This window comes from Hoplias malabaricus, chromosome 5, assembly GCF_029633855.1.
Source record: "Hoplias malabaricus isolate fHopMal1 chromosome 5, fHopMal1.hap1, whole genome shotgun sequence".
Lineage (NCBI taxonomy): Eukaryota > Metazoa > Chordata > Actinopteri > Characiformes > Erythrinidae > Hoplias > Hoplias malabaricus.
Genome location: NC_089804.1, coordinates 31,039,523 through 31,065,048, shown reverse-complemented (window position 1 = coordinate 31,065,048; position 25,526 = coordinate 31,039,523). Strand labels below are relative to the sequence as shown.

The window sequence follows — 25,526 nt, the reverse complement described above, 5'->3', positions numbered from 1 at the left end:
TTTAATCTTTGGTCCTGTCTTTGAGTGATTATTAAAATTGTCTCTGTCCAGTGAAAACATCCATCCATCCATCCATCCATTATCTGTAACCGCTTATCCAATTTAGGGTCGCGGGGGGTCCAGAGCCTACCTGGAATCATTGGGCGCAAGGCGGGAATACACCCTGGAGGGGACGCCAGTCCTTCACAGGGCAACACAGACACACACACATTCACTCACACACTCACACCTACGGACACTTTCGAGTCACCAATCCACCTGCAACGTGTGTTTTTGGACTGAGGGAGGAAACCGGAGCCCAGTGAAAACATGCATCTCCAAAATAGCAACATCATATGAGAATGGAGAACTTTTTAAGTAATTTTGGAGCAAATCTATTGGTCCATTTATCATGAAATTAACACAAAATGTGAAGGACAAGTGCTGGGTTCAAATGATAAACTAAAAATTAAAAAAAAAAATGAGATACATATCATTCGTTGCACAGCAACATCATATTAGAAACAGTATAGCAGTAAAAATACCCAATCAGATTTGCTGTCATACAGAACTGTTGTTTAACTTACTTCCTCTCTGTCATCTTCTGGAGTTCCATTCTCATGAGTTTTCCACGGCTCACTGCCTGCAGCAGTGTCAAGATTTTAGCCAGCCTTTTATCTCTCATTTCCTCTAGATGGCCAAGAAGCCCTGCTTTAAAGAACACCTGCATATATATATATATATATATATGTATATATATATATATACACACACACACACACACAAACACACACATTCTGGTCTTCAATAGAATCCACTGCACTGTATTGTGTATTAAATATTGCATGGTCATTATAGCTGATTGTGAACTGGCAGGTTGTGTTGATGAACCTTTGTATGCCCAAATTTGTACTGGTTGTGATCAATGTCCAATGATGCTAACAGCTTTTCAGCTGCTTTCCTGCTGTCTACAAACTTATCATCAGGGATGGCATGTGGGTTTAGGATCCGGTACCTGTTCAACAGATGTGAATTAATATAATTGTATTCTTTACATTAAAATACCATAGAGACAGATGAGAAATGAAAAGACAAACATGAAAAACACAAGAAATGCAGATGTTTCACTGTAGACATATGTCATGATGTATTTAAGAAATCGGGATATGAAAATCAATGTAGGATATTACTGAGCTGTGTAAGCGAGAAGAGTCTATCATGAACTATGTAAGGAAGACTACCATCAAAAATTTACAATCTATGAATACAAATCTACTCTACAGGGATAAAACCAATAGTCATAGTGCTGAGGCCTCGGTATTTAGCTGTAATAGTTTATGCTCATGAAGGGACTGAAGGGTTTGTGCAAGTAAAGATATTATGGTTGATCACTTTTATCATATGACAAACAATGTCTAAATGGAAATAATTCATTCCAGGATAACAATGCCCCAGTCCACTGGGTTTAACACGTCATTTTATGGTTTCATAAATATTTCAATTTATAAAAAATGTTTTACAGCCTTAACATTGACCAAATCTCAATCCAACTCAAGACCTCAAACAAAATAAACAAAAACACCAATTTAGAGAACATATTTTGGGAGTATTGTTTTGCATGTCTTCAACATAGTTCCAAAGACTATAATCTGTGCCAAGGTGCATAGATTGTTTTCCGATGGCCAATGAGGTCATTTAAACTGTTTTGCTTATTTTCTTAAAAATTTCCATCCATCATTATGTGTATGTGTAGCTGTCCTGACCGTTGTTTAAAGTCTGCATAGAGGATGCGGTTGGGAAAGCCTTTCCTGCAAATTCGGATTCCCTCCAGTACTCCATTACAGCGCAGCTGGTGCAGAACCAGGAATGAATCCATTATTCCTGCAATGAAAACAATCCCGTATATCATCATCCTCAAAGTTTATTAAAATTAAAATTGCAGAACAAATTGACTTGTGTTCAAAATCAATTTACTACTCAGATGTATTGAATGAAATAGGGAAGCTTGGGGATATCAGAATGTCTAATATTAATATTTACTTAAAAAATGTGTGATATTGTCAGAATCCAAGAAGACATCCAAGAAGACACCTTTATGAAGTGAAGTTATGCTAATAACATAATTTTGGGAGTAGGACCACGCCCAAACTCCTCCTCTCAGCCCTATATATACCCTGCAAATTCACGTCATTTCTGCATCAGACAAACTCGCCTCATTTAGTTCAGGAGACGGATCTTGACTCGACTGCTTCACGACGTCAGCTTGCTCCTCTGCGCCGAGTCTTACCTGCTGATCCCCATATTCGGAGCCGTGTTCGGCCTTTATCAAGCCCACTGAGCCTCCTGTTTTAAACTCGCTCCTGCTAAACAGCTATGGGACTGCCCGGTATCTGAAGTAACGTACGGCCGTTGTCACGCCTGCAACCGCTTCAACTGTTCTATGCTCTGCTGTCTTACCCGCTCCGGATCAGTGCTCTGTTCTCCTGCTTCTCCTCCCGCTGCATTCGCCCTCCCGAGTGACCCCCCGCATCTGCCTCCGACGCTGACGAAAGGCTTCGAGCCTCCCCTTATCTTCATCTTCGGCTACGCTGCTACGGGACTGCCTCGTGTTTTGGGGAACGCGAATCTACCGTCGTCACAGCTGCGGCTCCACATCTACGAGCTCTACAGCGCTTTGAGACTCCCATTTCCTCCTTTCCAGCAGAACAGCCTCGGCGTTCCAGCAACGTGCTTCGAAACAATGGCGTCGCTCACTCAGCTAAAGAGAGAGAAACCCGTCTGCCGGTGTAAGGATCCCCTGCGCAGCAATGCGATGACATCACAACCGTCTATCTCCGACGCCCCCTGCTGGAGTATCCTTCGTGTTCCCGTTACCTTTTCTGGTCGTGTCTACGCTGGAGACATTAGCCTCAATGTCTTATAGTCTTTGCTGTCTCACAGGTTGGTGCCTTAGAGGGCTGTTTTGATAATAATATAATTATCTGAGCTGAATTGGATAATGGCTTAGAATCTGCATTATTTATGCACATCTCCCATGCAGTAGTTTACCTGCACTGCTTGCCAAACTGGTCCTATCTGAAATGTTGGGAAAAAAAAGCAAAGCAGGCAGCATGTTTAAGCCTCCATTCCAAACTGGCTCCTCTTTCCATCTGAATACTACCTTGACTGACAGCATCGCACCCATTTAGACACAGCCCTCCGAGTTCATTTCGTTCTCTCTTATCCTCTCTACGCATCATCCCACCCCTCCCTTTATCATCCCACCCCTCCCCCCTTTTTTCTTCCTCTACATCTGTCTCTGCGCATCATCCCACCCCTCCCCTTTTTCTTTCTCTACATCTGTCTCTACGCATCATCCCACCCCTCCCTTTATCATCCCACCCTTCCCCTTTTTCTTTCTCTACATCTATCTCTACGCATCATCCCACCCCTCCCTTTATCATCCCACCCCTCCCCTTTTTCGTTCTCTACATCTGTCTCTAAGCATCATCCCACCCCTCCCCTTTTTCTTTCTCTACATCTGTCTCTATGCATCATCCCACCCCTCCCTTTATCATCCCACCCCTCCCCCCTTTTCTTTCTCTACATCTGTCTCTACGCATCATCCCTCCCCTCCCTTCATCATCCCACCTCTTCCCCTGTTGCACCCGCAGCTGCATGCCTCAGACCTTCTAGCTCGCACCCCTCTATAGGTGCTGCGGCGGGCATGTATCCTGTCCAGCGCTCTGACCACTCGACGCGGTCTACTCTATGCATCATCCCACCCCTTCCTTCATCTTCCCACTTTTTCCCCATTGCAGCCGCAGCTGTATGCCTCAGACCTTCTAGCCCACACCCCTCTATAGGTGCTGCAGCGGGCCTGTCTCCTGTCCAGCGCTCTGGGCACTCGATGCGTTCTTCTCACTGCATGGCTTCTTCATTGCTGATTCATTTTCTTTCCACCCTCTTCCCCTGCTGCTGCTCTATGCCTCATACATTCCAGCTCACACCCCCTCTATAGGTTGCTGTTGCGGGCCTGCCTCCTGCCTGGCGTTCTGGGCATTCTATGCAGTTTCCTTGTTGCACAGCTTCCTCACCCTAGATTCGCTCCCATCCGATCGTCTCATTCTCCCAGCCTCTACATCAGCAGCTTGCATACTTCATGGACGCTCATCCCAACCTCTTTAATTTGTGGCCACGCCATACCCCGCCTCTACAATTCCCATTTTTCTATTTAGGTGCTGCTGCAGACCCTCATCCTGACTCCTCTGCTGATGTGCTTCTCCCAACCTCTGGCTTCCAGTTTATACTCTCTTTTCAGATGCTGCTGTGGACTATCGTACCAGACCCTCCTCTGTGCTGCCTTGCTGCTCACACTCTACAGCTTCTAACTCCTGCTCTGTTTTCAGGTGCTTCGGTGGACCTTCATCCCCCACTTCTTACTGCAGCACTACTCAGAGTCTCTGACTTTCCAGCTCATCGTCTTCCCGGGTGCCGTTACAGTCCTAATCCTCTGCTTTGCATCTGTCCCGCACCCCGCCTCTTCCTTTACAGCACACCCTCTCTCCTGATGTGGACCTTCATCCTAATCCCCTTCCCCTCGTGGTTTCGCTGCATCCTGCCTCTTCCTTTACAGCCCTCCTCTCTCATGCCACAGACCTTCGTCCCAACCCCATAGCTTTGCGGCCGCACCGTTCCAGCTTATGCTCTCTCCCTAGGTTACCTTGGACCAACACTTGATGCCATCTAGGGAACCTGTTATTTCAACACCCTCTAGGCATCTTCGTTATCTTGTAGTCAACTTTCTACATTGCCACCTTGCTTGTGCTCCTTGGCACTTTTTGGATTTTCCTGTTTCAGAGTTTCTCCCGTGTGACAAAATGCCTTCTTTCTATCTCGCCTTTCCTGCAGTGCTGACCTTTTTGGGCTTCTTAACTGGCCTCATCTGTCATCCCTCTAGATCACCATTCCGTTCTCGATTCTCGCTATGCCATTGGAAAGGCACCACCAGGGCACACCTGCCAACGAAGAATATCTCGCTTTATTAACACTGCCCCTCTGTAGTACTTGACTCCAAGGCTGCTACTAATCCACTTTCCACCCTCACTATTACCCAATCACCATTAATTACACTGAAGTAGAAATTGGGTGCATGGTGGCCTAGATAAATGTCACTATTATTGTTACAACGTAGCAAAATGACATTTAGCTGGTGATACGTTAAAATTCTATTATTAGTTGATCAATTTGATTTTTGCCAATGTGATGATCTTCTCCATCTTAAGACCAACTCTGACTCTATATCACTTTTCAAAATCATCACCCCTTTACCACTGCGGCATCTGAATACTCGAATTACCAGTCACACTAGAATTTCCGTTATCATAATCAACAAAGGACATTCAACTTACTCATGCTATTTCTCTACCGTCTCACATGGCACTCAGTCATACACCAGTTTATTAAAGGTAGTTCATTCAAAGACTCACTAACCCCTTCATTTCACCTAAACACAATCAGGACACCAATCAAACCCTTGACCAGAGTACTTGAACCTATCCATTCTGTAGCACTTAATGACCAGCATTCCTGAAAATTTTTGGGGGTCCGGCTTCATACGCATTCATAAGCCGCCCTGAACTCTTCCCCAAAAGACTTCTGAGTTTGCCTCCCCGTTTCAGCCTCTGCATGCGTGGTCTGTACTAGCAAATAGTGGAACAAGGAAATCATTCACCCCAGCCAGAATGGATGAATGTATAGCCACATTCGTGGTACTATTAACACTGCGTTCACACTAGCAGGCGACAACTCGCTTACGTCACCCCAAGTTTGTCTCTTTTGGGTGTGTCGATTCCACTCCTCTCTGGGGTGGGCCGTTCAGAGAGCAGAAGCTGGCCGAATTTCAGACCCTGTGTCTACGTTTGGTTCAAAGAATTTCTTGCAGCCAATCATTTAGAATGTCGCTTCACGTTGTCATAACTCATTTACATAAGGTTGAGAAAATCTCAACTTGTTTTGTTGATTATTGCACTGTCGCCATATCGCTTGCAGCTGAATTGTGGCTACAAATTACATTCTTCCATAGGAAATGACTGGACACTTGTTGCTTTATCGCCAGCTAATGTGAATGAGAGGTAAGCCAGGGTTGAACTCAAAGTTAGCTCACTAACCGTGCAATCCTGCTTCAGGGTATAGCCCTCAGCAGGTCAGTGTTGTAACACTCTGAACTGCAGCTCTGCTTTTATATAGAACTAATGTTAGTCCTGGACTACATTAAATTCTCCCTCAACACAACACATTTTTTAATCAAAGTAATTTTTTATACATAAAAATCACATCACATTTTCTACAGATTTACAATAAGTACTAACTATTATTAGAGTGTAAGACAAATATTATTCCTAAATACACAATTAGGTATTTGCTTAATATAAATACAGTATTTGTAAAATATCAGATTGTGCCCTGCCATTGTTCAAAAAGGCTACGGACAGTCAATAACAGAGAAAGCTGTGCACGCTTGTGCTGCTTCTTCTCACTGGATTTTCAGGATCCACAAACTGATATTCCTGCTGGTTTATCAGCCACCTCAATATTCCACCTCTGATTTTTGTGAGACTCTTACTTTCTATGTCACCATCACTGTTTGCTCTACTCAAATCCTCGTCTCTCTCCATAAACTGTAAGCTTTCTTCTCCTGATGAGGCTGTCTCTCTGTATAATGAGTGTGTCACTGCTATCTTTGATGCTGTAGCTCCTCTCAAAACCAGAACTATGCCTTCAATACACTCCTCTCCCTGGTTTACTCCTGAGCTTTGTACTATGAACCATTGGCAGACATCTTGAGTGCTTTACATGGTTTACATGTACATTCGCTCACCTTCATCCATTATATGTTCAAGTATAAATCTGTGTTAAAACTGCTCGTTCTAATTACTACTCTGAGTTAATAATGATCTGTTCATGATCTTAAGTGAATATTTTCATCTGTTAACAATTTACTTTGTTCTCCTATCCCAGCTATTCCCTCCTATTCTGATATATGTAATTAATTCATTCATTGTCTGTAACCGCTTATTCAATTCATGGTTGCGATAGGTCTGGAGCCTATGTGGAATCACTGGATGCAAGGCAGGAACACACACTCACACATTATGGACACTTTTGAGTAGCCAATGATAGATGTAATTCATTCATTCATTCATTATCTGTAACCGCTTATCCAATTCAGGTTCGCGGTGGGTCCAGAGCCTACCTGGAATCATTGGGCGCAAGGCGGGAATACACCCTGGAGGGGGCGCCAGTGATAGATGTAATGCTTTTCTCAATTTTTAAAAAAAAAAAATAAATAAATAAATAATCACTAATATGTATAAGGATTTTCCCAACCCTGTCTCTTTTGAATGCTCTGCCTCTTCTCTCAATCCCTGTATAAGTTCTTTAAACAAATTTTGTTCTGTTGACACAGATGATGTATCACTTATCATGTCTAAATCTAAATATTCATCCTGTCTACTTGACCCTGCACCAAATTCTCTTCTAAAGCTTTGTCTTTCTGACATTTCTGTTCCTATTTCACATATTATTAGTTTTCTCTTCCTACTGGTCATGTGCCCTGCAACCTGAAATTGGCCATTTTTAAAAAAACAGGGCCTTGATCGCACTGTTATGGAGAATTTTAGACCTATATCTAACCTACCAAAGTGGCACAGTGGTGCAGCAGGTAGTGCCGCAGTCACACAGCTCCAGGGACCTGGAAGCTGTGGGTTCAAGTCCCGCTCTGGGTGACTGTGAGGAGTTTGGTATGTTCTACCCATGTCCGTGAGGGTTTCCTCCAGGTGCTCCAGTTTCCTCCCATGGTCCAAAAACGCACGTTGGCAGGTGGATTGGCAACACAAAAGTGTCCATAGGTGTGAGTGAATGTGTGAGTGTGTCACCCTGTGAAGGACTAGTGCCCCCTTCAGGGTGTGTTCCAGCCTTTTGCCCAATGATTCTGGTTAGGCTCCGGACCCACCCTGACCCTGAATTGGATCAGCGGTTACAGATAATGAATGAATGAATCTAACCTTTTTTTGACTATTTGCTGATTAACTTCTTGACAGCCAAATATCCTTTCAGATTTATAGTGTTTTTGTCTTCTAACAGTGAAAGGATGGACAGAAACAGATCTGAAACAAGAGTGGATCTAAATCCGTACAAATTCATTGAGATATTCTTTAACTTAAGGTAACAGTTTTGGCGGGTCTATCAAATCTTGCAGTTAAAAGGTTTCAGTCTCCACAAACTCCACTTGTGGAGTCCTATTTTGTCACTTATTTTTCTGTGATTTTTCCATTACGAGTTTGTCTCCTCTGGGTGCTCCATTTTCCTCCCAAAGTGCAAAAACACATGCTGATAGGTGAAAATCAGCAAATGCAAAAATTTGGCTATGCAAAAATGTCCACAGGTATGAGTGTGTGAGTAAATGTGTGAATGTTTGGTGTCCTGTGATAGAGCAGACTCTAGACACATTGCAAACCTAAACAGCATAATTAAAGAAAATGAATGAATGGATGAATGAATGAATGAATGGTGGGAAAAAGTGATCTGATATCATATTGTTTCAAAATCTTTCATTAAAAAAAGTACTGTTTCAATTATGGCTGGGATTAATAAATCAAGGGGGAAACCTAGTTTTGTAAATATGGTTCATGGATTATATTAAATATCTGTTCATGCTGTTTTTGTTTGTTTGTTGTGTTTGTTGCTTTTCACTAAACATTTTTTAAATTAAACGTCAAAATTAAAATGTATTGCTTTTTTCCAATAAAATCTAAATGTTTTATGTTTGAATCTGTGTGTCCAGCCCAAATAATTCCTAAGGGCCTGCTTATTTATTATTTGTTTTCAAATAACAAATTATGTACATTTGATATATAATATGTTTGTGTGTGTGTGCGTGCGTGTTTGTATGTACCTGGTGTTTTTGTCTCATTTGGTATGATGCAGCGAACAAAGTGTGGCTGAGTACTGCGCAGGTTTGTCATCAGCTTATTCAGATTCTCCTGCAGGAATTCATTAAAAGAAAACAAACAAAAATGTTGCAGTTACACCATTATAATTTGTATAAAACTTGCTCTGTATATTTATGCTTCCTGTACTAATTTCAAATGTGCCCACTACACACAAAAAATTTTGTATTACTTATTATAATGCTTATTATTCATGGCTGCCAACACTCAAACATTGGCAGTGACTCAGACATAAAGTCTAATTGCACTAATCTAATCTCACACTTGCAGTCTATCCCTAAAACACAGTTAAACAGCCATAAGGCTCAAAATCTTCATCAGTCAGTCTATGATCTTACTTGAACTTCAACACATCATGAAACAATGTGTCTATAAATGTTTATGTATTCAGTGTTTCTCATGTAATATATGTGTAATAGGTTTACCTTTTTTTATTTATGTATTTATTTATTATTTTTTTTAACCAGAATACTCTTTCAGTCACTACAGCAAGCATTGATTTACTCCGTCTAAATCGAATCTCAGTCCAGCTCTGCCAATTCAATCAGTCTTTTTTGTATTATATATACAGTGGCTTGCAAAAGTATTCAGCCCCCTTGAACTTTTCAACCTTTTGCCACATTTCAGGCTTCAAACATGAAGATATAAAATTAAAATTTTTTGTGAAGAATCAACAAGTGAGACACAATCGTGAAGTGGAATGAAATTTATTGGATGTGTCAAACTTTTTTAACAAATAAAAAACTGAAAAGTGGGGCGTGCAATATTATTCGGCCCCCTTGCGTTAATACTTTGTAGCACCAACTTTTGCTGCAATTACAACTGAAGTAGCTTGAGGTATGTCTCTATCAGGTTTGCACATCGAGAGACTGAAATTCTTGCTCATTTTTTCTTGCAAAACAGCTCAAGCTCAGTGAGGTTGGATGGAGAGCGTTTGTGAACAGCAGTCTTCAGCCCTTTCCACAGATTCTCGATTGGATTCAGATGCAGATGCAGATGCAGCCAAGAGGCCCATGATCACTCTGGATGAACTGCAGAGATCTACAGCTGAGGTGGGAGAGTCTGTTCATAGGACAACAATCAGTCGTACACTGCACAAATCTGGCCTTTATGGAAGAGTGACAAGAAGAAAGCCATTTCTCAAAGATATCCATAAAAAGTCTTGTTTAAAGTTTGCCACAAGCCACCTGGGAGACACACCAAACATGTGGAAGAAGGTGCTCTGGTCAGATGAAACCAAAATCGAACTGTTTGGCCACAATGCAAAGCAATATGTTTGGCGTAAAAGCAACACAGACGAAGATTTATCTTCCAACAAGACAATGATCCAAAACATAAAGCCAAATCTACAATGGAATGGTTCACAAATAAACGCATCCAGGTGTTGGAATGGCCAAGTCAAAGTCCACACCTGAATCCAATCGAGAATCTGTGGAAAGAGCTGAAGACTGCTGTTCACAAACGCTCCCCATCCAACCTCACTGAGCTTGAGCTGTTTTGCAAGAAAAAATGGGCAAGAGTTTCAGTCTCTCGATGTGCAAACCTGATAGAGACATACCTCAAACTACTTGCAGTTGTAATTGCAGCAAAAGGTGGTGCTACAAAGTATTAACACAAGGGGGCTGAAAAATATTGCACGCCCCACTTTTCAGTTTTTTATTTGTTAAAAAAGTTTGACACATCCAATAAATTTCATTCCACTTTACGATTGTGTCCCACTTATTGTTGATTCTTTACAAAAGAATTGTATTTTATATCTTCATGTTTGAAGCCTGAAATGTGGCAAAAGGTTGAAAAGTTGAAGGGGGCCGAATACTTTTGCAAGCCACTGTATATGTGTGTGTGTGTGTGTGTGTGTGTGTGTGTGTGTATATATATATATATAAAGAGAGAGAGAGAGAGAGAGAGAGAATTTTATGTTAACAAGAACATTTTATATTTACTATTACTATTATTAGTAGTAGTAGTATTAGTAGTAGTAGTAGTAAATTAGTTAAGTTAAAAAGTTTAATCAAAAAGGTAAATAAAAACACTTTTTGGGGGTTAATGTAACAATATCTCAGTGTGTTATTTACATTTTACATTTACATTTACATTTATGCAATTTATTTATGCAAAAGAGGAGCTAACATTCGAACTACAGCACAAATTATACAAAATACCTTACATTAAGTGCAATATGCCAGGAAGTAATAAGTGCATTAAAGAAAGACAGTTATTTAGGCAGCTGTATCTATAAATGTACACTGTAACTTCCAGGTCAATAAGGCCCAGCATTTCTAGTGTTAAGCAACTTTATAGGAAAATAAACTAATAATAAAATAATATAATAATCTGCACAGGATGACTGAAACGGCATGTGGTTTCCCTCCCCAGCAGAATTTTTTTTTATTTTTTTTGCAATTAAGGGTTTCCCACCTCAGAGACTAAAGCTCCCAATTTTGAAAAGCCTTAAAGTAATACTATGTAAGAACTGGTATGGAGAGGAATTAGTGCCAGATTGAAAAGCAATGACTGCAATAGGACAATGGGAAATGCAATCCTCACACGTCATTGCTTTTCCAAACTAACATGAACAATAAGTGCCAAAATTAAAACAAAATTATTTTCACGTTGCTTGACTTCTTTACTGAAAAACAATACATGAGGATTCGCATTTAAAAAAATTACATGCTGAATTAGTGTCAGAATTTACAAACCGAATTCCAACAAAGTTGGGACACTAAACAAATTGTGAATAAAAACTGAATGCAATGATGTGGAGGTGCCAACATCTAATATTTTATTCAGAATAAAACACAAATCACAGATCAAAAGTTTAAACTGATAGAATGTATCATTTTAAGGGAAAAATATGTTGTTTCAAAATTTCATGGTGTCAACAAAAAAAGTTGGGACAAGGCTATTTTTTACCACTGTGTGGCATCCCCCCTTCTTCTTACAACACTCAACAGACGTCTGGGGACAGAGGAGACCAGTTTCTCAAGTTTAGAAATAGGAATGCTCTCCCATTCATGTCTAATACAGGCCTCTAACTTTTCAATCGTCTTGGGCTTTCTTTGTCGCACCTTCCTCTTTATGATGCGCCAAATGTCCTCTATAGGTGAAAGATCTGGACTGCAGGCTGCCCATTTCAGTACCCGGATCCTTCTCCAACATAGCCATGATGCTGTGATTATCTTGTTGAAAAATGCAGGGTCTTCCCTGAAAGAGATGATGTCTAGATGGGAGCACATGTTGTTCTAGAACCTGAACATAGTTCTCTGCATTAATGGTGCCTTTCCAGACATGCAAGCTGCCCATGCCACAAGCACTCATGCAACCCCACACCATCAGTGATGCAGGCTTCTGAACAGAGCGTTGATAACAACTTGGGTTATCCTTGTCCTCTCTGGTCCAGATGACATGGCGTCCCAGTGTTCCATAAAGAACTTCAAATCGTGACTCATCTGACCACAGAACAGTCTTCCATTTTGCCACACTCCATTTTAAAAGATCCCTGGCCCAGTGCAAACGTCTGAGCTTGTGGAGCTTGCTTAGAAATGGCTTCCTCTTTGCACTGTAGAGATTCAGCTGGCAACGGCGGATGGCACGGTGGTTTGTGTTCACTGACAATGCTTTCTGGAAGTATTCCTGAGCCCATTCTGTTATTTCCTTGACAGTGGCATTCCTGTTTGAGGGGCAGTGATCTTTAAGGGCCCGGAGATCACGAGTATCCAGTAGAGTTTTACGGCCTTGACCCTTACGCACAGTAATTGTTCCAGATTCTCTGAATCTTTTGATGATATTATGCACGGTTGGTGATGATAACTTCAAAGTCTTTGCTATTTTATGCTGAGTAACACCATTCTGGTATTGCAGCACTATCTTTCTGTGCAACAATGGTGGAATTTGTGATCCTCTTATCATCTTGGCTTCAGAGAGACACTGAAACTCTGAGAACATCTTTTTATATCCAATCATGTTGTCAATTGACCTAATTAGTGTTAATTGGTCTTCCAGCTGTTCGTTATATGCTCAATTTCCTTTTTCCAGCCACTTATTTCTACTTGTCCCAACTTTTTTGGGATTTGTTGACACTGTGAAATTTTGAATCAACATATTTTTCCTTTAAAATGTTACATTTACTCAGATTAAACTTTTGATCTGTCATTTATGTTCTATTACGAATAAAATATTTTTGCCATCTCCACATCATTGCATTCAGTTTTTATTCACAATTTGTTTAGTGTCCCAATTTTTTTGGAATCCGGTTTGTAATACAGTCACCGCAAAATATACCAGTACACAACTGTATTGCTTTACATCCTGAGATACTGAGATAATCGTCTCATTGAAATGCAATACACGTGAGACTACATTTAAACACAGATGTGCGGAAAACGTGCCATAATGAAAAACAAATATTCAGTTGTATTTAATACCATGTCGAATTATAAGGCTGTGTAGTGAAGTAATCACTCCAGTCACCATTCCCTTTCATGTCACCAGGTGCTCCAAATTACTTTGTTGTTTATTCCACAAGACTGGGGAAGAGTACCCCAGATTCCCTTTTATTACTCTAAACATGTCAGATCAAAAGTAATTTAGGGCCTAGTGGAGACAACCACCAATCTTTTGATTAGAGTTTTTAATCTATATACACGAACACAAAAGATGGCCCACGGCCTCTTCTTCACATCTTGCATGTTAATTTATATTTTAAGTTTACTTACCTGTGATAGTTAATATGGTAGTTCCTTCCTTTGTTCTAAGTTGTGATAAGTATTGAGTAAATGAGAGAACATAAGAGCCTGTTCTTTTTTTACTTTAAACCTTGTGCGTTTTGGCAGATATATGTACATATTCAGTGTAAGAGGGGATATTACAAATGTTATATTCGGGCTATGTTATCTAAAATTTGGGAGGTGTTGAATTATTCAGAAGCCCTGTTATAGTAAAACTGTTTGGATCATGTTGAAGTGAAGCAATGAGGCATTTGTGTGTGGTAGACGCTATTATTCCTCTTTTTTGATTATTACCTCTTTTTCTTTACATGATCTGTTTGGTAAACAAGGTGCGCTTATTTCACTTGTAGTGATGTAACTTTTGTATGTAACTTTAGGTCATTTGTTACTACGTATACTGTAATGTTTACATTTAGATTATCTAAAAGAGCATTGATCTGTATAGGCTTATTATATTTCTGTTTCCTTTGTTTATTATCTCGCTGTTAAAGAAACTAGTGTCTAATTGAGATTTACTCATTGTTTCTGAATGAAAACAATGCTGCCTATCACAATATATTGGTTGCACTGCTGAAACAGACTACTGTTTATACAGTAGTCGAAGTAGTCAAAGAGGACCGCCCACTCTTATGAGGCCTGTGGACTTATCTAATTCAGGAGCTAGTGTAAGCAAGCAACTCCTAGACGAGACACAGTAGTTAGAAGCTTATAGTCCTCAGGAAAAATTGTTGTTGAGCTTGCGGAAGGACAATTGTCTCTGCAGGCCAGTTATCAGGGTTCTGAAGCAAAAATGAGGGTTCTGTGCTGCTACGAGTGCTGCACAGAGCTCCAGGCATGGTATGGAAAGCAAGCATCTTGGAGCCACATGTGAACGAGCAAAGATGAAGGCCAGGTGTATTTGGCCTTTGTTGTCTTCAGTCCTCATGTAGGCCACAGCTCCTTAAGCCTGGTCTCAGGCATCAGCAAATATATGCATATATTTAATATATCGAACCCTCTAAATTAATGTTTACTGTCACGTATGTACAAGGAAGGGTAATCAGAGGTAAGTTCATAAGTTCAGCCTCCCAACTACCCCAAACTACTGACAGCAATTTAGAGTCATACCAACCTCACTGCCTTACCCACAACAGCCAAAATATAAGCTTTGCTCTGGGAGTGTAAGGTAACGGATAACCCTGAAGGTCATATTGAGTAGCTAAGACTTGATAAATATTCCTCAGGTTTAGGGTCTAATAGATCACATGTTTGTGTCTGTAGTCCAAGGAGTCAATTTCCCAGATCCAGCTAAGTCCAGGCGTTGATTCCAGAGGGTTATACCACAAGTTTAGACTTTTGGATCTGGCTTCTTGAGGCAAGTAGCTCAGAATTCTGGTGTCATTACAGGCCCACTGATGCAGCTCAAATCCTGCCCAGGCCAGAAGTTCTAAACTAGTAAACTAGTTTCTTGGCTTTGTTTGAAGTGTCCCCACTCTGTAGGTAGTTGTCTAGATAAAAGGTGTTCTGAACAGAGAACCTCAAATTTTTCATCCTTTTTATTGTTATCAACAATAAGACATTGTTGAGCATATGATGCACAACAGGGGCTGCAGGTCATGCCAGAAAGAAGGACTTGCCACTCAAATGTTCGGGGAGTTTTGCTTACTTCCAGGTAAGGTCTCAGAAAGTGTAGTAGGGAGCAATCTTCAGAGAGAAGGAGCACTTGATGGAACATCCATTTGATGTCTCCACTAATTGCCACTGGATGTTCCCTAAATCTCACTAAAACTCCCAGCAAAGAAGCACCAAGTGGAGGACCAGGGAGCAGGTACTGATTCAAACTCCAAGATACTGATGGGAGAAGTTGAACACTAGGCCTTTTTTCTCATTATGTCTGACAAGGTGATGAGGAATGTACCACTGTTCTTTAATGGGCTCCTTTTTAATGATTTCCCGCACTGCACCTGCTTCAATGAGTTTCCACATCTTGGTCTTGTAAGCCTCCACTTGCTTAGTGTCCTTAGGGAGAGACCTCTCTGTGCTGCGCAGTATAGACATTATGGATTCCGCAGTAGTGGTGTCGCATACCTCAGAATTCCATCAATTTCAGTATGCACTTGTCTTGGATTCCAAAAAGCTACAATCTGTTGATCCTGTTTTGATGTGGTCACCTCTCTCTCATTCTGATATGGTACAGTGTCTACCTCCCAAAGCCTTTTGACATGCTTTTATAAATCCTACATTAACCTGTAGTGTACTGGCTTCCTCTTAAATTGGGTCCAATTCCATTCAACCAAACTGGAGTGTCCAACCAATCTTGGTATATACTGCTGCTGGGCTGGCAGGTGTAATAAGATGAAGCTGGTCAGACACTAAAAAGAGGGAAGTCTGATGTCTTTAAAGGCATGTATGGGAAACCTCTGAGGTGCCTGAATTCCCTTTTAAGAGATAGATAGGAAAAGTATGCTAGGCTAAACTAAGGAGATTCAGAGGCAGGCTCTGAATTGTTAGGCTTGTCAATGTGCACAGCACCAGCAGTGTTTATTAACCTGGCTAGACTGTTTCAACTGGTCTTGTGGGAGTTTAGCAACACCACTACATTGACTGAAGTAATGTTGGGTACTACCACAGTAGGCACAACATGCTTTTAACTTTCTTCCTTGTGAGGATCTCCTTGTGTTGGGAAGCAGCTTTAGAAGTCTCTCTGTCCCCATGCAGAACAGTTTCTACCCATTTATCATGGAGAGCTGTCATGGTTTCTGTATAGGGTGCTGATGAATTTAAGCAGGCATCAGCTATAAGCTTGGCTTCATCCAGCTTTAAACGAGCCACCAGTACTTGATACTTGAATTGCTCAGTAGCATTAGGTGGGAGTAGATTCTCTAAAGCTATGTGGAGTCTTGCAAACTCACTGTGATCTGCATGAATGAGCTTTGGAATGGTAGATTTGGGGCTCCGATAAACATGTTCAAATACAGGAGACTGCTCAGGGTGAGTAGATGATAGAATGCTGGAGGCCGCCCCAGTGGCTGCAGAGGAAGTGTTGGTTTGTACAGGCATTGGATGTGATAGGCTGGCATAGGCTAATTCTATGCCAATTCTATGCTAATTCTATGGGGGGGGGGTCACCTTTGCTGCCGCTGAACTCTTGATTCTCAAGCTTAAGACTGCATATTTCCCTAGGCAGGATCTCATCAGGTTCAGGCCATGGTGGAGTATCTGGCTGATCATCCTCTTTCTCTACTGTGGGCTCTGTCATCGTCATAAACCTTTAGGGCTACAGCACTGATTCGTGGAAGCTGACTGGTGCTATAATCTGTGGCTGGACTATGAGGTTGACCTAGGTCTGATCTTAGTGTACGGGCTACCTCTATGACTTTTTAATTGCTCTTCGTGCCTCATTAAGTTCCTTTATGCCTGAATGAAAGGGCCTGTTGTGATTGGAGCAGCTTGGAATTTTCCTCTTGTGTCACCCTAATTTCTTCATACAAAAATCCCTATATTTATGTAAGGGTGTATGCTCAGGTAGGACATGACTATCTGAATTTCTTCTCTACATGTGGTGTGGGACTGGCTGAGCACTCTAATAGATGTTAACCACATAGGCCTGAGGTGTTAGGGAAGAGGTGAATGGAGCTGGATCCTACCTTGGTAAGGAAGCAACATGCATTGCAATGGGGGGAGGATGTTTCCCACTTTAAAGGATCTCCATTATAACAAAATCTTGAAATCTGTCAGGAAGTGTGTCTGCCATTTGGGCCTCATGTCAAGGTACATAACTTCATCTAGCTCCATCCTGAACACTAACAGCAAACAGGATGGTGTGTATATCATATACTCAGTATATCACAACTTAGAACACAGGAAGGGCCTACGATATTAACTATCACAGGTAACCTAGAGACCTCATTTCCAGCCCTTATTAACATAATCAACAGACTAGGTTTTTCTCTGGCTATAAAATTAACTTCACAAAATTAAAAGCTATGCCAGTAGATATATCTGTGGTATATTTGTGACCTCAGAATTCAAACAATTATATACCGCAAATTTTACCCCTTTGTTGGAAGGATAAAGAGATCTAGAGAGATGGAGCCCTTTATCTTGGCTGAGGTGTTTATCACTCCTTAAAATTAATTTACCAAGGCTTAATAACCAATACAGATGTTTCCTGTAATAAGTTAATGAAAGATTAAAATAACTGCCTCAGGTTTTCAAGTGGAGTAAACATAAACCAAGACTTAATTTGGAAGTTATGCAGCTACCAGCTACTATTGGCTTGGAAGAATCAAACATTAAACTCTGTGGTCTGCACAATTAAAATATATTTTTGAATGGGTAAACAATGGAAAAAAACTCTATATGGTTGGATCTTGAACAGTAACTATTAAGATATCCCATTTGTAGTTACATCTTGCTAGGGTTAGGGGAGCTTTTCTTTTTGTGCTCTATTGCTTAAATTAACTTACTTGATACACACTTAATACTGCAATGCTACAAAAACAGAGATGCTTGTATGGCAAGATAACCTCATGAACAGAATGCTGGCCTACCTAGTGGCGGGTGGCTCACTCACTTGTAACTCAGATCTCGGCTTGTATCATAAAGCAAAAAAATGGACCAAGCGACGGCTTGTCTCAGGGAAAACTGGTAAGTTGTTTCACTCATAAATCATGGTTTCACTCTATATATGTAATGCTGAGCCTAAATCTGTTGAATTTGTAGAACCAGTTAATTGTGGTAACTGTGGAAATTGGTAAATTGCAACCTTTTTTTGGTCTTTTTTTGTATTGTTTATTATTTTAAATACAAAATTTATTAAAATGATTTAATGAAAAATGTATTTGTAAATTCTTTTTTTTTTTTTTTTGATCATTTGTTTTCTTTATTTCTCAACAAACATCTTCATGTTAAATTATGTTAAATAAAGGCATGTAAAATTTATTTTGGCCAAATTAGTCCACAGATTAGAGATTATAAAACAATGGATGTTTTGGTTTCATATCTTGAAGGACATCTGAAGAGTTTCTGAATCCAGGCTTCAACAAACTCCAGCCAGCCCAAACCAAAAAAACTACCTTTAGCTTTTAAGCAAATCTGGAATAAGGCTATGTAAGCTATCCAAAAATCTAAAATTGAATATTATGAAGAACTGTTCTTGATATGGGCAGCATGGTGGCGCAGCAGGTAGTGTCACAGTCACACAGCTCCAGGGACCTGGAGGTTGTGGGTTTGATTCCCACTCCGGGTGACTGTCTGTGAGGAGTTGGTGTGTTCTCCCCATGTCCTCCGGGTGCTCCGGTTTCCTCCCACAGTCCAAAAACACACATTGGTAGGTGGATTGGTGACTCAAAAGTGTGAGTGAATGTGTATGTGTCTGTGTTGCCCTGTGAAGGACTGGTGCCCCCTCCAGGGTGTATTCCCGCCTTGCGCCCAATGATTCCATGTAGGCTCTGGACCCACTGCGACCCTGAACTGGATAAGCGGCTACAGATAATGAATGAATGAATGAATGAATGAATGTTCTTGATATTTGGCTCTCCAGTGATTATGGAAAATAGTGAATGATTTAGAAAATGAATCCAATCTTCTCTAACCATATCAATTGGTTACAGTCTAAAGCAAAGTATAAATTTTGAATTTTTTACAGAATACATGCTTCTCTAAGTCACCCTGCTAAACTGACTCTAGGTCAAATGATAATCCTGTCTATGTTCAATGTTGTTTAGAGGCCAGCATGTAAAAGCCCTTGTCAGAAATTGGACATATTGTACTACTCTGCCATTCAGTTTGCTATAAATGCTCCTTTTAAAACACATCATTGCTCTCCTCTGTAAGTTGGCTGTCATTACACACCCATCGGGTGACATATGCTTGTGTACAAAACCTAGGTTACACTTGTGCTGCCCATCTCATCTTGTTGACAGTCCCAACAAATACAGTCTATGGTCTGTCTTCATTTTAATCAGCTGCAGAAAAGACACACTGCAAAAACTATTAAGATTGAATGCATTTATCCCCAAGTCAGCTTTTAAAAATATGTTGCAAACAATTTAAATGACATATACAACTGTTGTAAGACTAACGTATAATGATACCATCTTTTGTTTGTTTTATTTTTGTCTTGTTACTTTCTTGAAATTTTTTATTTTTCTTATGTTTCTTTGTGTTTTCAAGAGTCTGCCTTTTGTCAGACTACCACTGTAAATAAGAAACTGTTCTCAATCAACTGAAGAAAAAGAAATTCTAAAGATAGAAAATTCATCAGTTTAACAAGTGGAGTTGTTAATTAATGCATATACCTTAAGATTAAAAATGGTATTTAATATATTTACTGTACTTAATCATAAAATAATCATACATTAAAAAAGCCTTAACTCTGACAGCACTGCTACAGCCAGTATGTACTTTCTTGAGAAATATCCACACTCTTGGTTGCCAGGTATGAAAGAACATAGTAGTCTTCATCAACAAAATGCTGCAGCCTGAGTAATGCGAGAGTAAATATCATGATGCATTAGAAAGCTGGAGACAACTTAGTTCCCGTAGTTCCATATTCTGTGTTTATTATACAAAGAAAGTAATAATAACATGATTAAAGATGTAAATTCTTTGGTTTCTTTTAAATGGACAAAGTGAGGAAACAGGAAAATAATGTCAATACTGGCCTCGTAAACTAACATTTTTAAAATGGAATTAAACATTTAATAAAACGTATTCATTTATTTATTTAGTTAGTTTAAACATGCATTTTCAGGGATTTTTCAAGGGAGGATAATGTAAGGAAAATTCCTGGTCCCATTTTTGTGTTTATGCTTTTGTTTTGTCTTGTGTTCCATCTGATTACAGACACAGATGCTTTTCATGTCATGTTTGCTATTAATTGTGCTCTTGAACTCATCGGTTATTCAGTGTGTCAGTTTTAGTCTCTAGTCATGTTAGAGGAATCTAGCTTTTTGTTGCACTGTTAGTGTTTACCTGTTTTTTTCTAATAAATCCACCCCTGCATGTTAAATCCATCCTCTCTTCACAAAAAACCACACCATGACACCCTCATACCTAACGGATGATCAATGAATGTTGTCAAATTTTGCTAGCGCATATATTTTAGCACATACTTTCTAGTGAAATTATGTACATATGTAATTTGGAAATAGGCTGATTATGACATATGCTTTTAAGCAAGGAATACCCAAATTCCTTGAAATCATTTTGTGCTTATTTGTGAAGGTTCAGTGTCCTGGCAACCTGGCAACCCATGTGAACTTTGCATCTGGGGTGACAGGAAGAGGGGGCAGACAAAAGTTTTTTGAATTTGGACTGCTCAAGTCATTTTAAATACTTGCTGCCATTATTACATATTGCTTTGTTTAAAATGCTTTGTCATCAAATTATTTCTCACCAGGTCTAATAAACACCAAACAGAATGTGCTAAAGAAAGAGAAAGTCAAGGTCCAGTGACAATTATGGATGAAGTGTGGAGGGTAACATGTCAGTGTCAGTTGAAATGCACTTTAAACATTGAAAATATTGTGTTGGAAATATACAAGCAGATATTTATTATAAACCTGCAGAAAGACATACTGGGAAAATAAAGGAATTCAAGCAGTATATATTTAGAAAGGACATACTTATTTCTTATACTTACAGAAACACTATATTTGTGTTCACTCTGAATTAAGATTGAGCATGTCTGGATAAATATGAACATGTCATTTTTCTTTTTCCTTTAATGTATATAGTTGATAATTGCAAAAATAAATAAATAAATAAAATAATAATAATAATAATAATAGTTTTATTGGGTTATAATGGTATAATATCCATGTAGTAAATCAACATTCTCAGGTAATATTTTAGATACACTTACACTGTAATGATGGAGAATACTCTGGAAGTACATAGAAGTAAAGCCAGCACAGACTTAAAGTGATGTTCATATATTCACTGCTCTAAACATCACTGCAAGTCTTAACTGCCTCTGCCTCAGTACTACTGCTGTGTTTGGGTTCTATAAACCTCTCTGTTGTGTTCTTATTTTGTGTCAGTGAACCTAGAGGCAAATGTAACAGAGAGGATGTCTGTAGTGGTGTATATAAAATTCTTTTTGTCAGCTCACCTTGTGCAACTGGGAAACTGTCTGAAATGATGCAGCCTTTTTCCTCTTTTCTTTACCTCCTGCTTTGGGGTCAAAGGCTAAAAGGTTGGAAAATACTAGGTTTCAGCAGTTTATATAAGTCATAAATAGTATTTGAGTTATTAAAATGACGTCTCTTACACACACATACATACACACACACACAACTATAATAATACTATAATAATAACGAGTATTATTAAATAAATAAATATATATAAACTAACCTGTGTCTGAGCTGATGTAATTAGCATAAAGACTTGCTAGAAGTTTGCTGGAGGACTTCTGGAAGCAGCCCACGACAGTTTCATTTAAAGGGTCTTTATTTTTGTCCAGCCACCCAAAAATATTGTATGGAACCTATAATATATATTTTTTTACAAAACCCAAAAAATTGGAATATTAATTTAAAAAAATGTTTTGTGTATTTAAATGCATATGTAATTCCAGCTAAACTCCACACACATTTTATTTGCACAAACTCACCACTCCTGCATAGTGCACCAGTTCAAAATGAGCCTCATATTTCCTCTTTTTGTCTGGTCGGGGCTTTTGAAAATTTGGAGATTTTCCAAGATGATTATCGTACATCTTTGCCTTGAAGCTGTTGTCAGTGGCCTTGGGGAACATGCACTCCTCTTCAAGGATGGACATGATACCCAGAGGCTGAAAGAAAATAATACATTTGAAATGAGACATAAATGTATGTGAGTAAATGTGAAAAAAAGCTTCACAAAGATTATGTGAAGAGTTCAAATCTTACTTTTTACTTTTCACACACAGTAATATATCTACAACTCAGAGTTTTCAAGTAAGCCTTTCAAGTTAAAACGAATGCGGTCAAAGAGCAGAGCAGAGAGCAACTACAGGAGTGTGTGTGAGGTGGAGCTGTACTTGGAGCAGTTGTGTGAGCATGTTTTTCTTACCAGTGAGCTTGATATTAGATGTTTTCTGACATTGAGTGTGTTGTGTATCAAATCAAATCAAATTTATTTGTATAGTGCTTTTTACAACTGATGTTGTTACAAAGCAGCTTCACACAATTCCAATAAGTATAACTGTGTGGTTATTTTCCCATTTTGGCATTGCATGTTAGATACAACTACACTAAGTTTCACTCCTGTCTGTGTTTATTTCAGTATTATTCTCCTCTTGATCCCCACATGAATTTTGCTGGTGTGGACAGGTTAGTTTAGGTGCATTTTTAATTTACTCACATAGAAAGCACTGTATATGCACTACAGTATGTATGGGGGTGCCATTATCATTATTTGTTTAGTTTAGCATGGGCCATGATATTTGATATGTGTGCCTCATATATATAGATAAAGACATATATTCATATATAGATATATGTTGATACTATAGACCATACACACACAAACATATTATATATACTGTAACAAGGTTGTTGTTGTTTTTTTTTTTGTTTTTTTTTACAAAGCAGAAATAGAGGTATCATAATTTACATATGATTACAAAATGTGTGCATGCATGAGATAAAGTGTTCAAAACGGTCACTTATTTGTAATTTTCCATCTTAAAAATAAACTACCAAATAAAAGGAATCCAGTGACCATTTTCTGAAAGCTGAATACAGTTAGGACCTATGCGTAAGTACAGTATCATTCAAATGTTTTGACATGCCCTCTCAGGGAGGGTTTCCTATGTTTTGGGCCATTTTCCACATATTGTGAATGTACAGTACCAGTCATAAATTTGGACATCATCTCATTCAATGGTTTTTCAATGTTTATTATTTTCTACATTGTAAATAAATATGGATGACATTAAAACTATGAAGGGCTGGTACTCAGTACTGTACAGTGAAAAGCCCTATTCCACCAATGACTAAGGAAAAGTTGTGTCCAAACCTTTGGCTTGTGCTGTATTAAATAATTTTTAAAACAGAATTTAATCTGGGTTTTCATAAAAAATGTCTTCCACACCAACAGCTTTTTTAGTCCACATGAAAATGCAAAGCTACAGAAGAACACTTTCCTTCATCTATATATTCTGTGTTTTATATTCTCTCACTCTCACATGACCTGACTTGAACTGCAGTTCTCTCTGTTTTGTTTTTACATTCAGAAGCTCTGCGTCTTTTAACCCTCTGGAGTCTGAGGCCTTTCAGCCATGTCTGAGGTAATATGACATGCCTTGATATTTTTACAAATTTCACCTACCTAAAAAAGTTTTTTTCCAGAAAGATACATATGCTATTATTCAGCAAAAACCCAGCTACAAAAATATGAGAGATGTATGCCATTCATCCATTTTTTGTTTAAATAAACTCTAAATATGGTCTTCCCAAAAACCTATTTTCAAAAGTGCTGATATATAGTTAAAAAACAAACAAACAAACAAAAAAAAACCCATTGTGAACATGTATGAAGTTTTCTTAAGAGCTCTGAACTTATTCATTGGTGTTGGTCACACATTGGTATTTACAGGTTTCTGACGATCTGTTTTGTTTTTCTTCTATATTGTTACAAATCTAATAGGTGTGAAACACAGGTAGGATATCCCCTCGCCACTGTCAAAGATAATGGTCCATTTAGTCCCATCAGTGAGACCAACTGAATCATCTGTAAACTGTGCCATTTTAGTTATTTAGCAAAGGCACAGACTGCTTTGGAGGGACAAAGCTATACATATGAGCGTCAGATGATCATCCAAACTTTACTACATGTTAGGGTCGAGGGGTGCGGACTGACGGATGCGGACGCAAACGCTAATAACACAGACTTTATTTGACAGGAAATAAACAAAACAAACATTAACAAACTAGAGGGCAATCACTAAGCGAGGGAAGAACAAGACTACGAACGAGAATCGGGAACAAACAGTACGAAGAGCAATACAAAGAACAACTGACATAGCAAACCATGGGAAGAACAATGAACAACACCAGGAAGTGAGGGAAGGGGACTTAAAAACACCAACAAACGAGAAACACCTGAAACGGATAACGAGAGTGACGAACAAGAAGGCGGAACAATGGCAGGGCGTGAACGACAACAAAACAAAGCCATGTGCTGAGATCAGGAAATCAGACGAGACGAGGGCGTGACACTACAAGCCGTTTTTTTTCTGTCAGCTAAGCTCTGTGCATATTTACAAAACATTTACTGTCAGCTTCATGAATTCAGTCACTGGAATATATACTGAACTAGCAGAGCATCGATGCTATTCAGTGCCAAACACGCTTCAGAAAAACTATTAAAATATATTTACTCATTATAAAATGAAGTTGTCCCTCTTCAGGCAACTGAAAAGCATGACTGTGCCATCCTGGAGCTCTAACCTCATTGTGAAAACAAGGCAATATTCTTCTGTTTTTATGACTTAAATGGGCATATCCACATGTTGTGTTGCGGTTGTAATCCTCCAATAAGAGTGGCTAAAATTAGCATGCTATTATTATATGAATATGAATGGGTGGGCCAAATGAATCATTGGTCGCAGTCTGAGCCTCAGAGAGATATTTACATTTTGCATTTATGGCATTTGGCAGAAGCTCTTTTCCAGAGCGACTTACAAAGTTACTGGTATTACATATAGGCGTTCCTCGTTGCTTATCGTTCTACAACCCCAATTTCAATGAAGTTAGGATGTTGTGTAAAACATAAATAAAACAATGATTTGCAAATCTTTTCAACCTATATTCAATTAAATACACTTACAAAGACAAGATATATAATGTTCAAATGG

General features: G+C 39.2%; 1 protein-coding gene across 1 annotated transcript in view; it reads right to left on the bottom strand.

Annotated features, from left to right (window-relative positions):
* Positions 1-25,526, bottom strand: part of LOC136697847 (myosin-7-like) — a 182,147-nt gene that overhangs the window by 100,927 nt on the left and 55,694 nt on the right. Inside the window, exons 15-21 of the mRNA XM_066673137.1 lie at positions 22,299-22,478; positions 22,040-22,172; positions 21,795-21,871; positions 8,915-9,002; positions 1,743-1,860; positions 871-994; positions 567-703 (exon numbers count right to left, since the gene is read on the bottom strand). Of these exons, the coding sequence (XP_066529234.1) occupies positions 567-703; positions 871-994; positions 1,743-1,860; positions 8,915-9,002; positions 21,795-21,871; positions 22,040-22,172; positions 22,299-22,478 (857 nt within the window). The remainder of the gene's footprint in view (positions 1-566; positions 704-870; positions 995-1,742; positions 1,861-8,914; positions 9,003-21,794; positions 21,872-22,039; positions 22,173-22,298; positions 22,479-25,526) is intronic.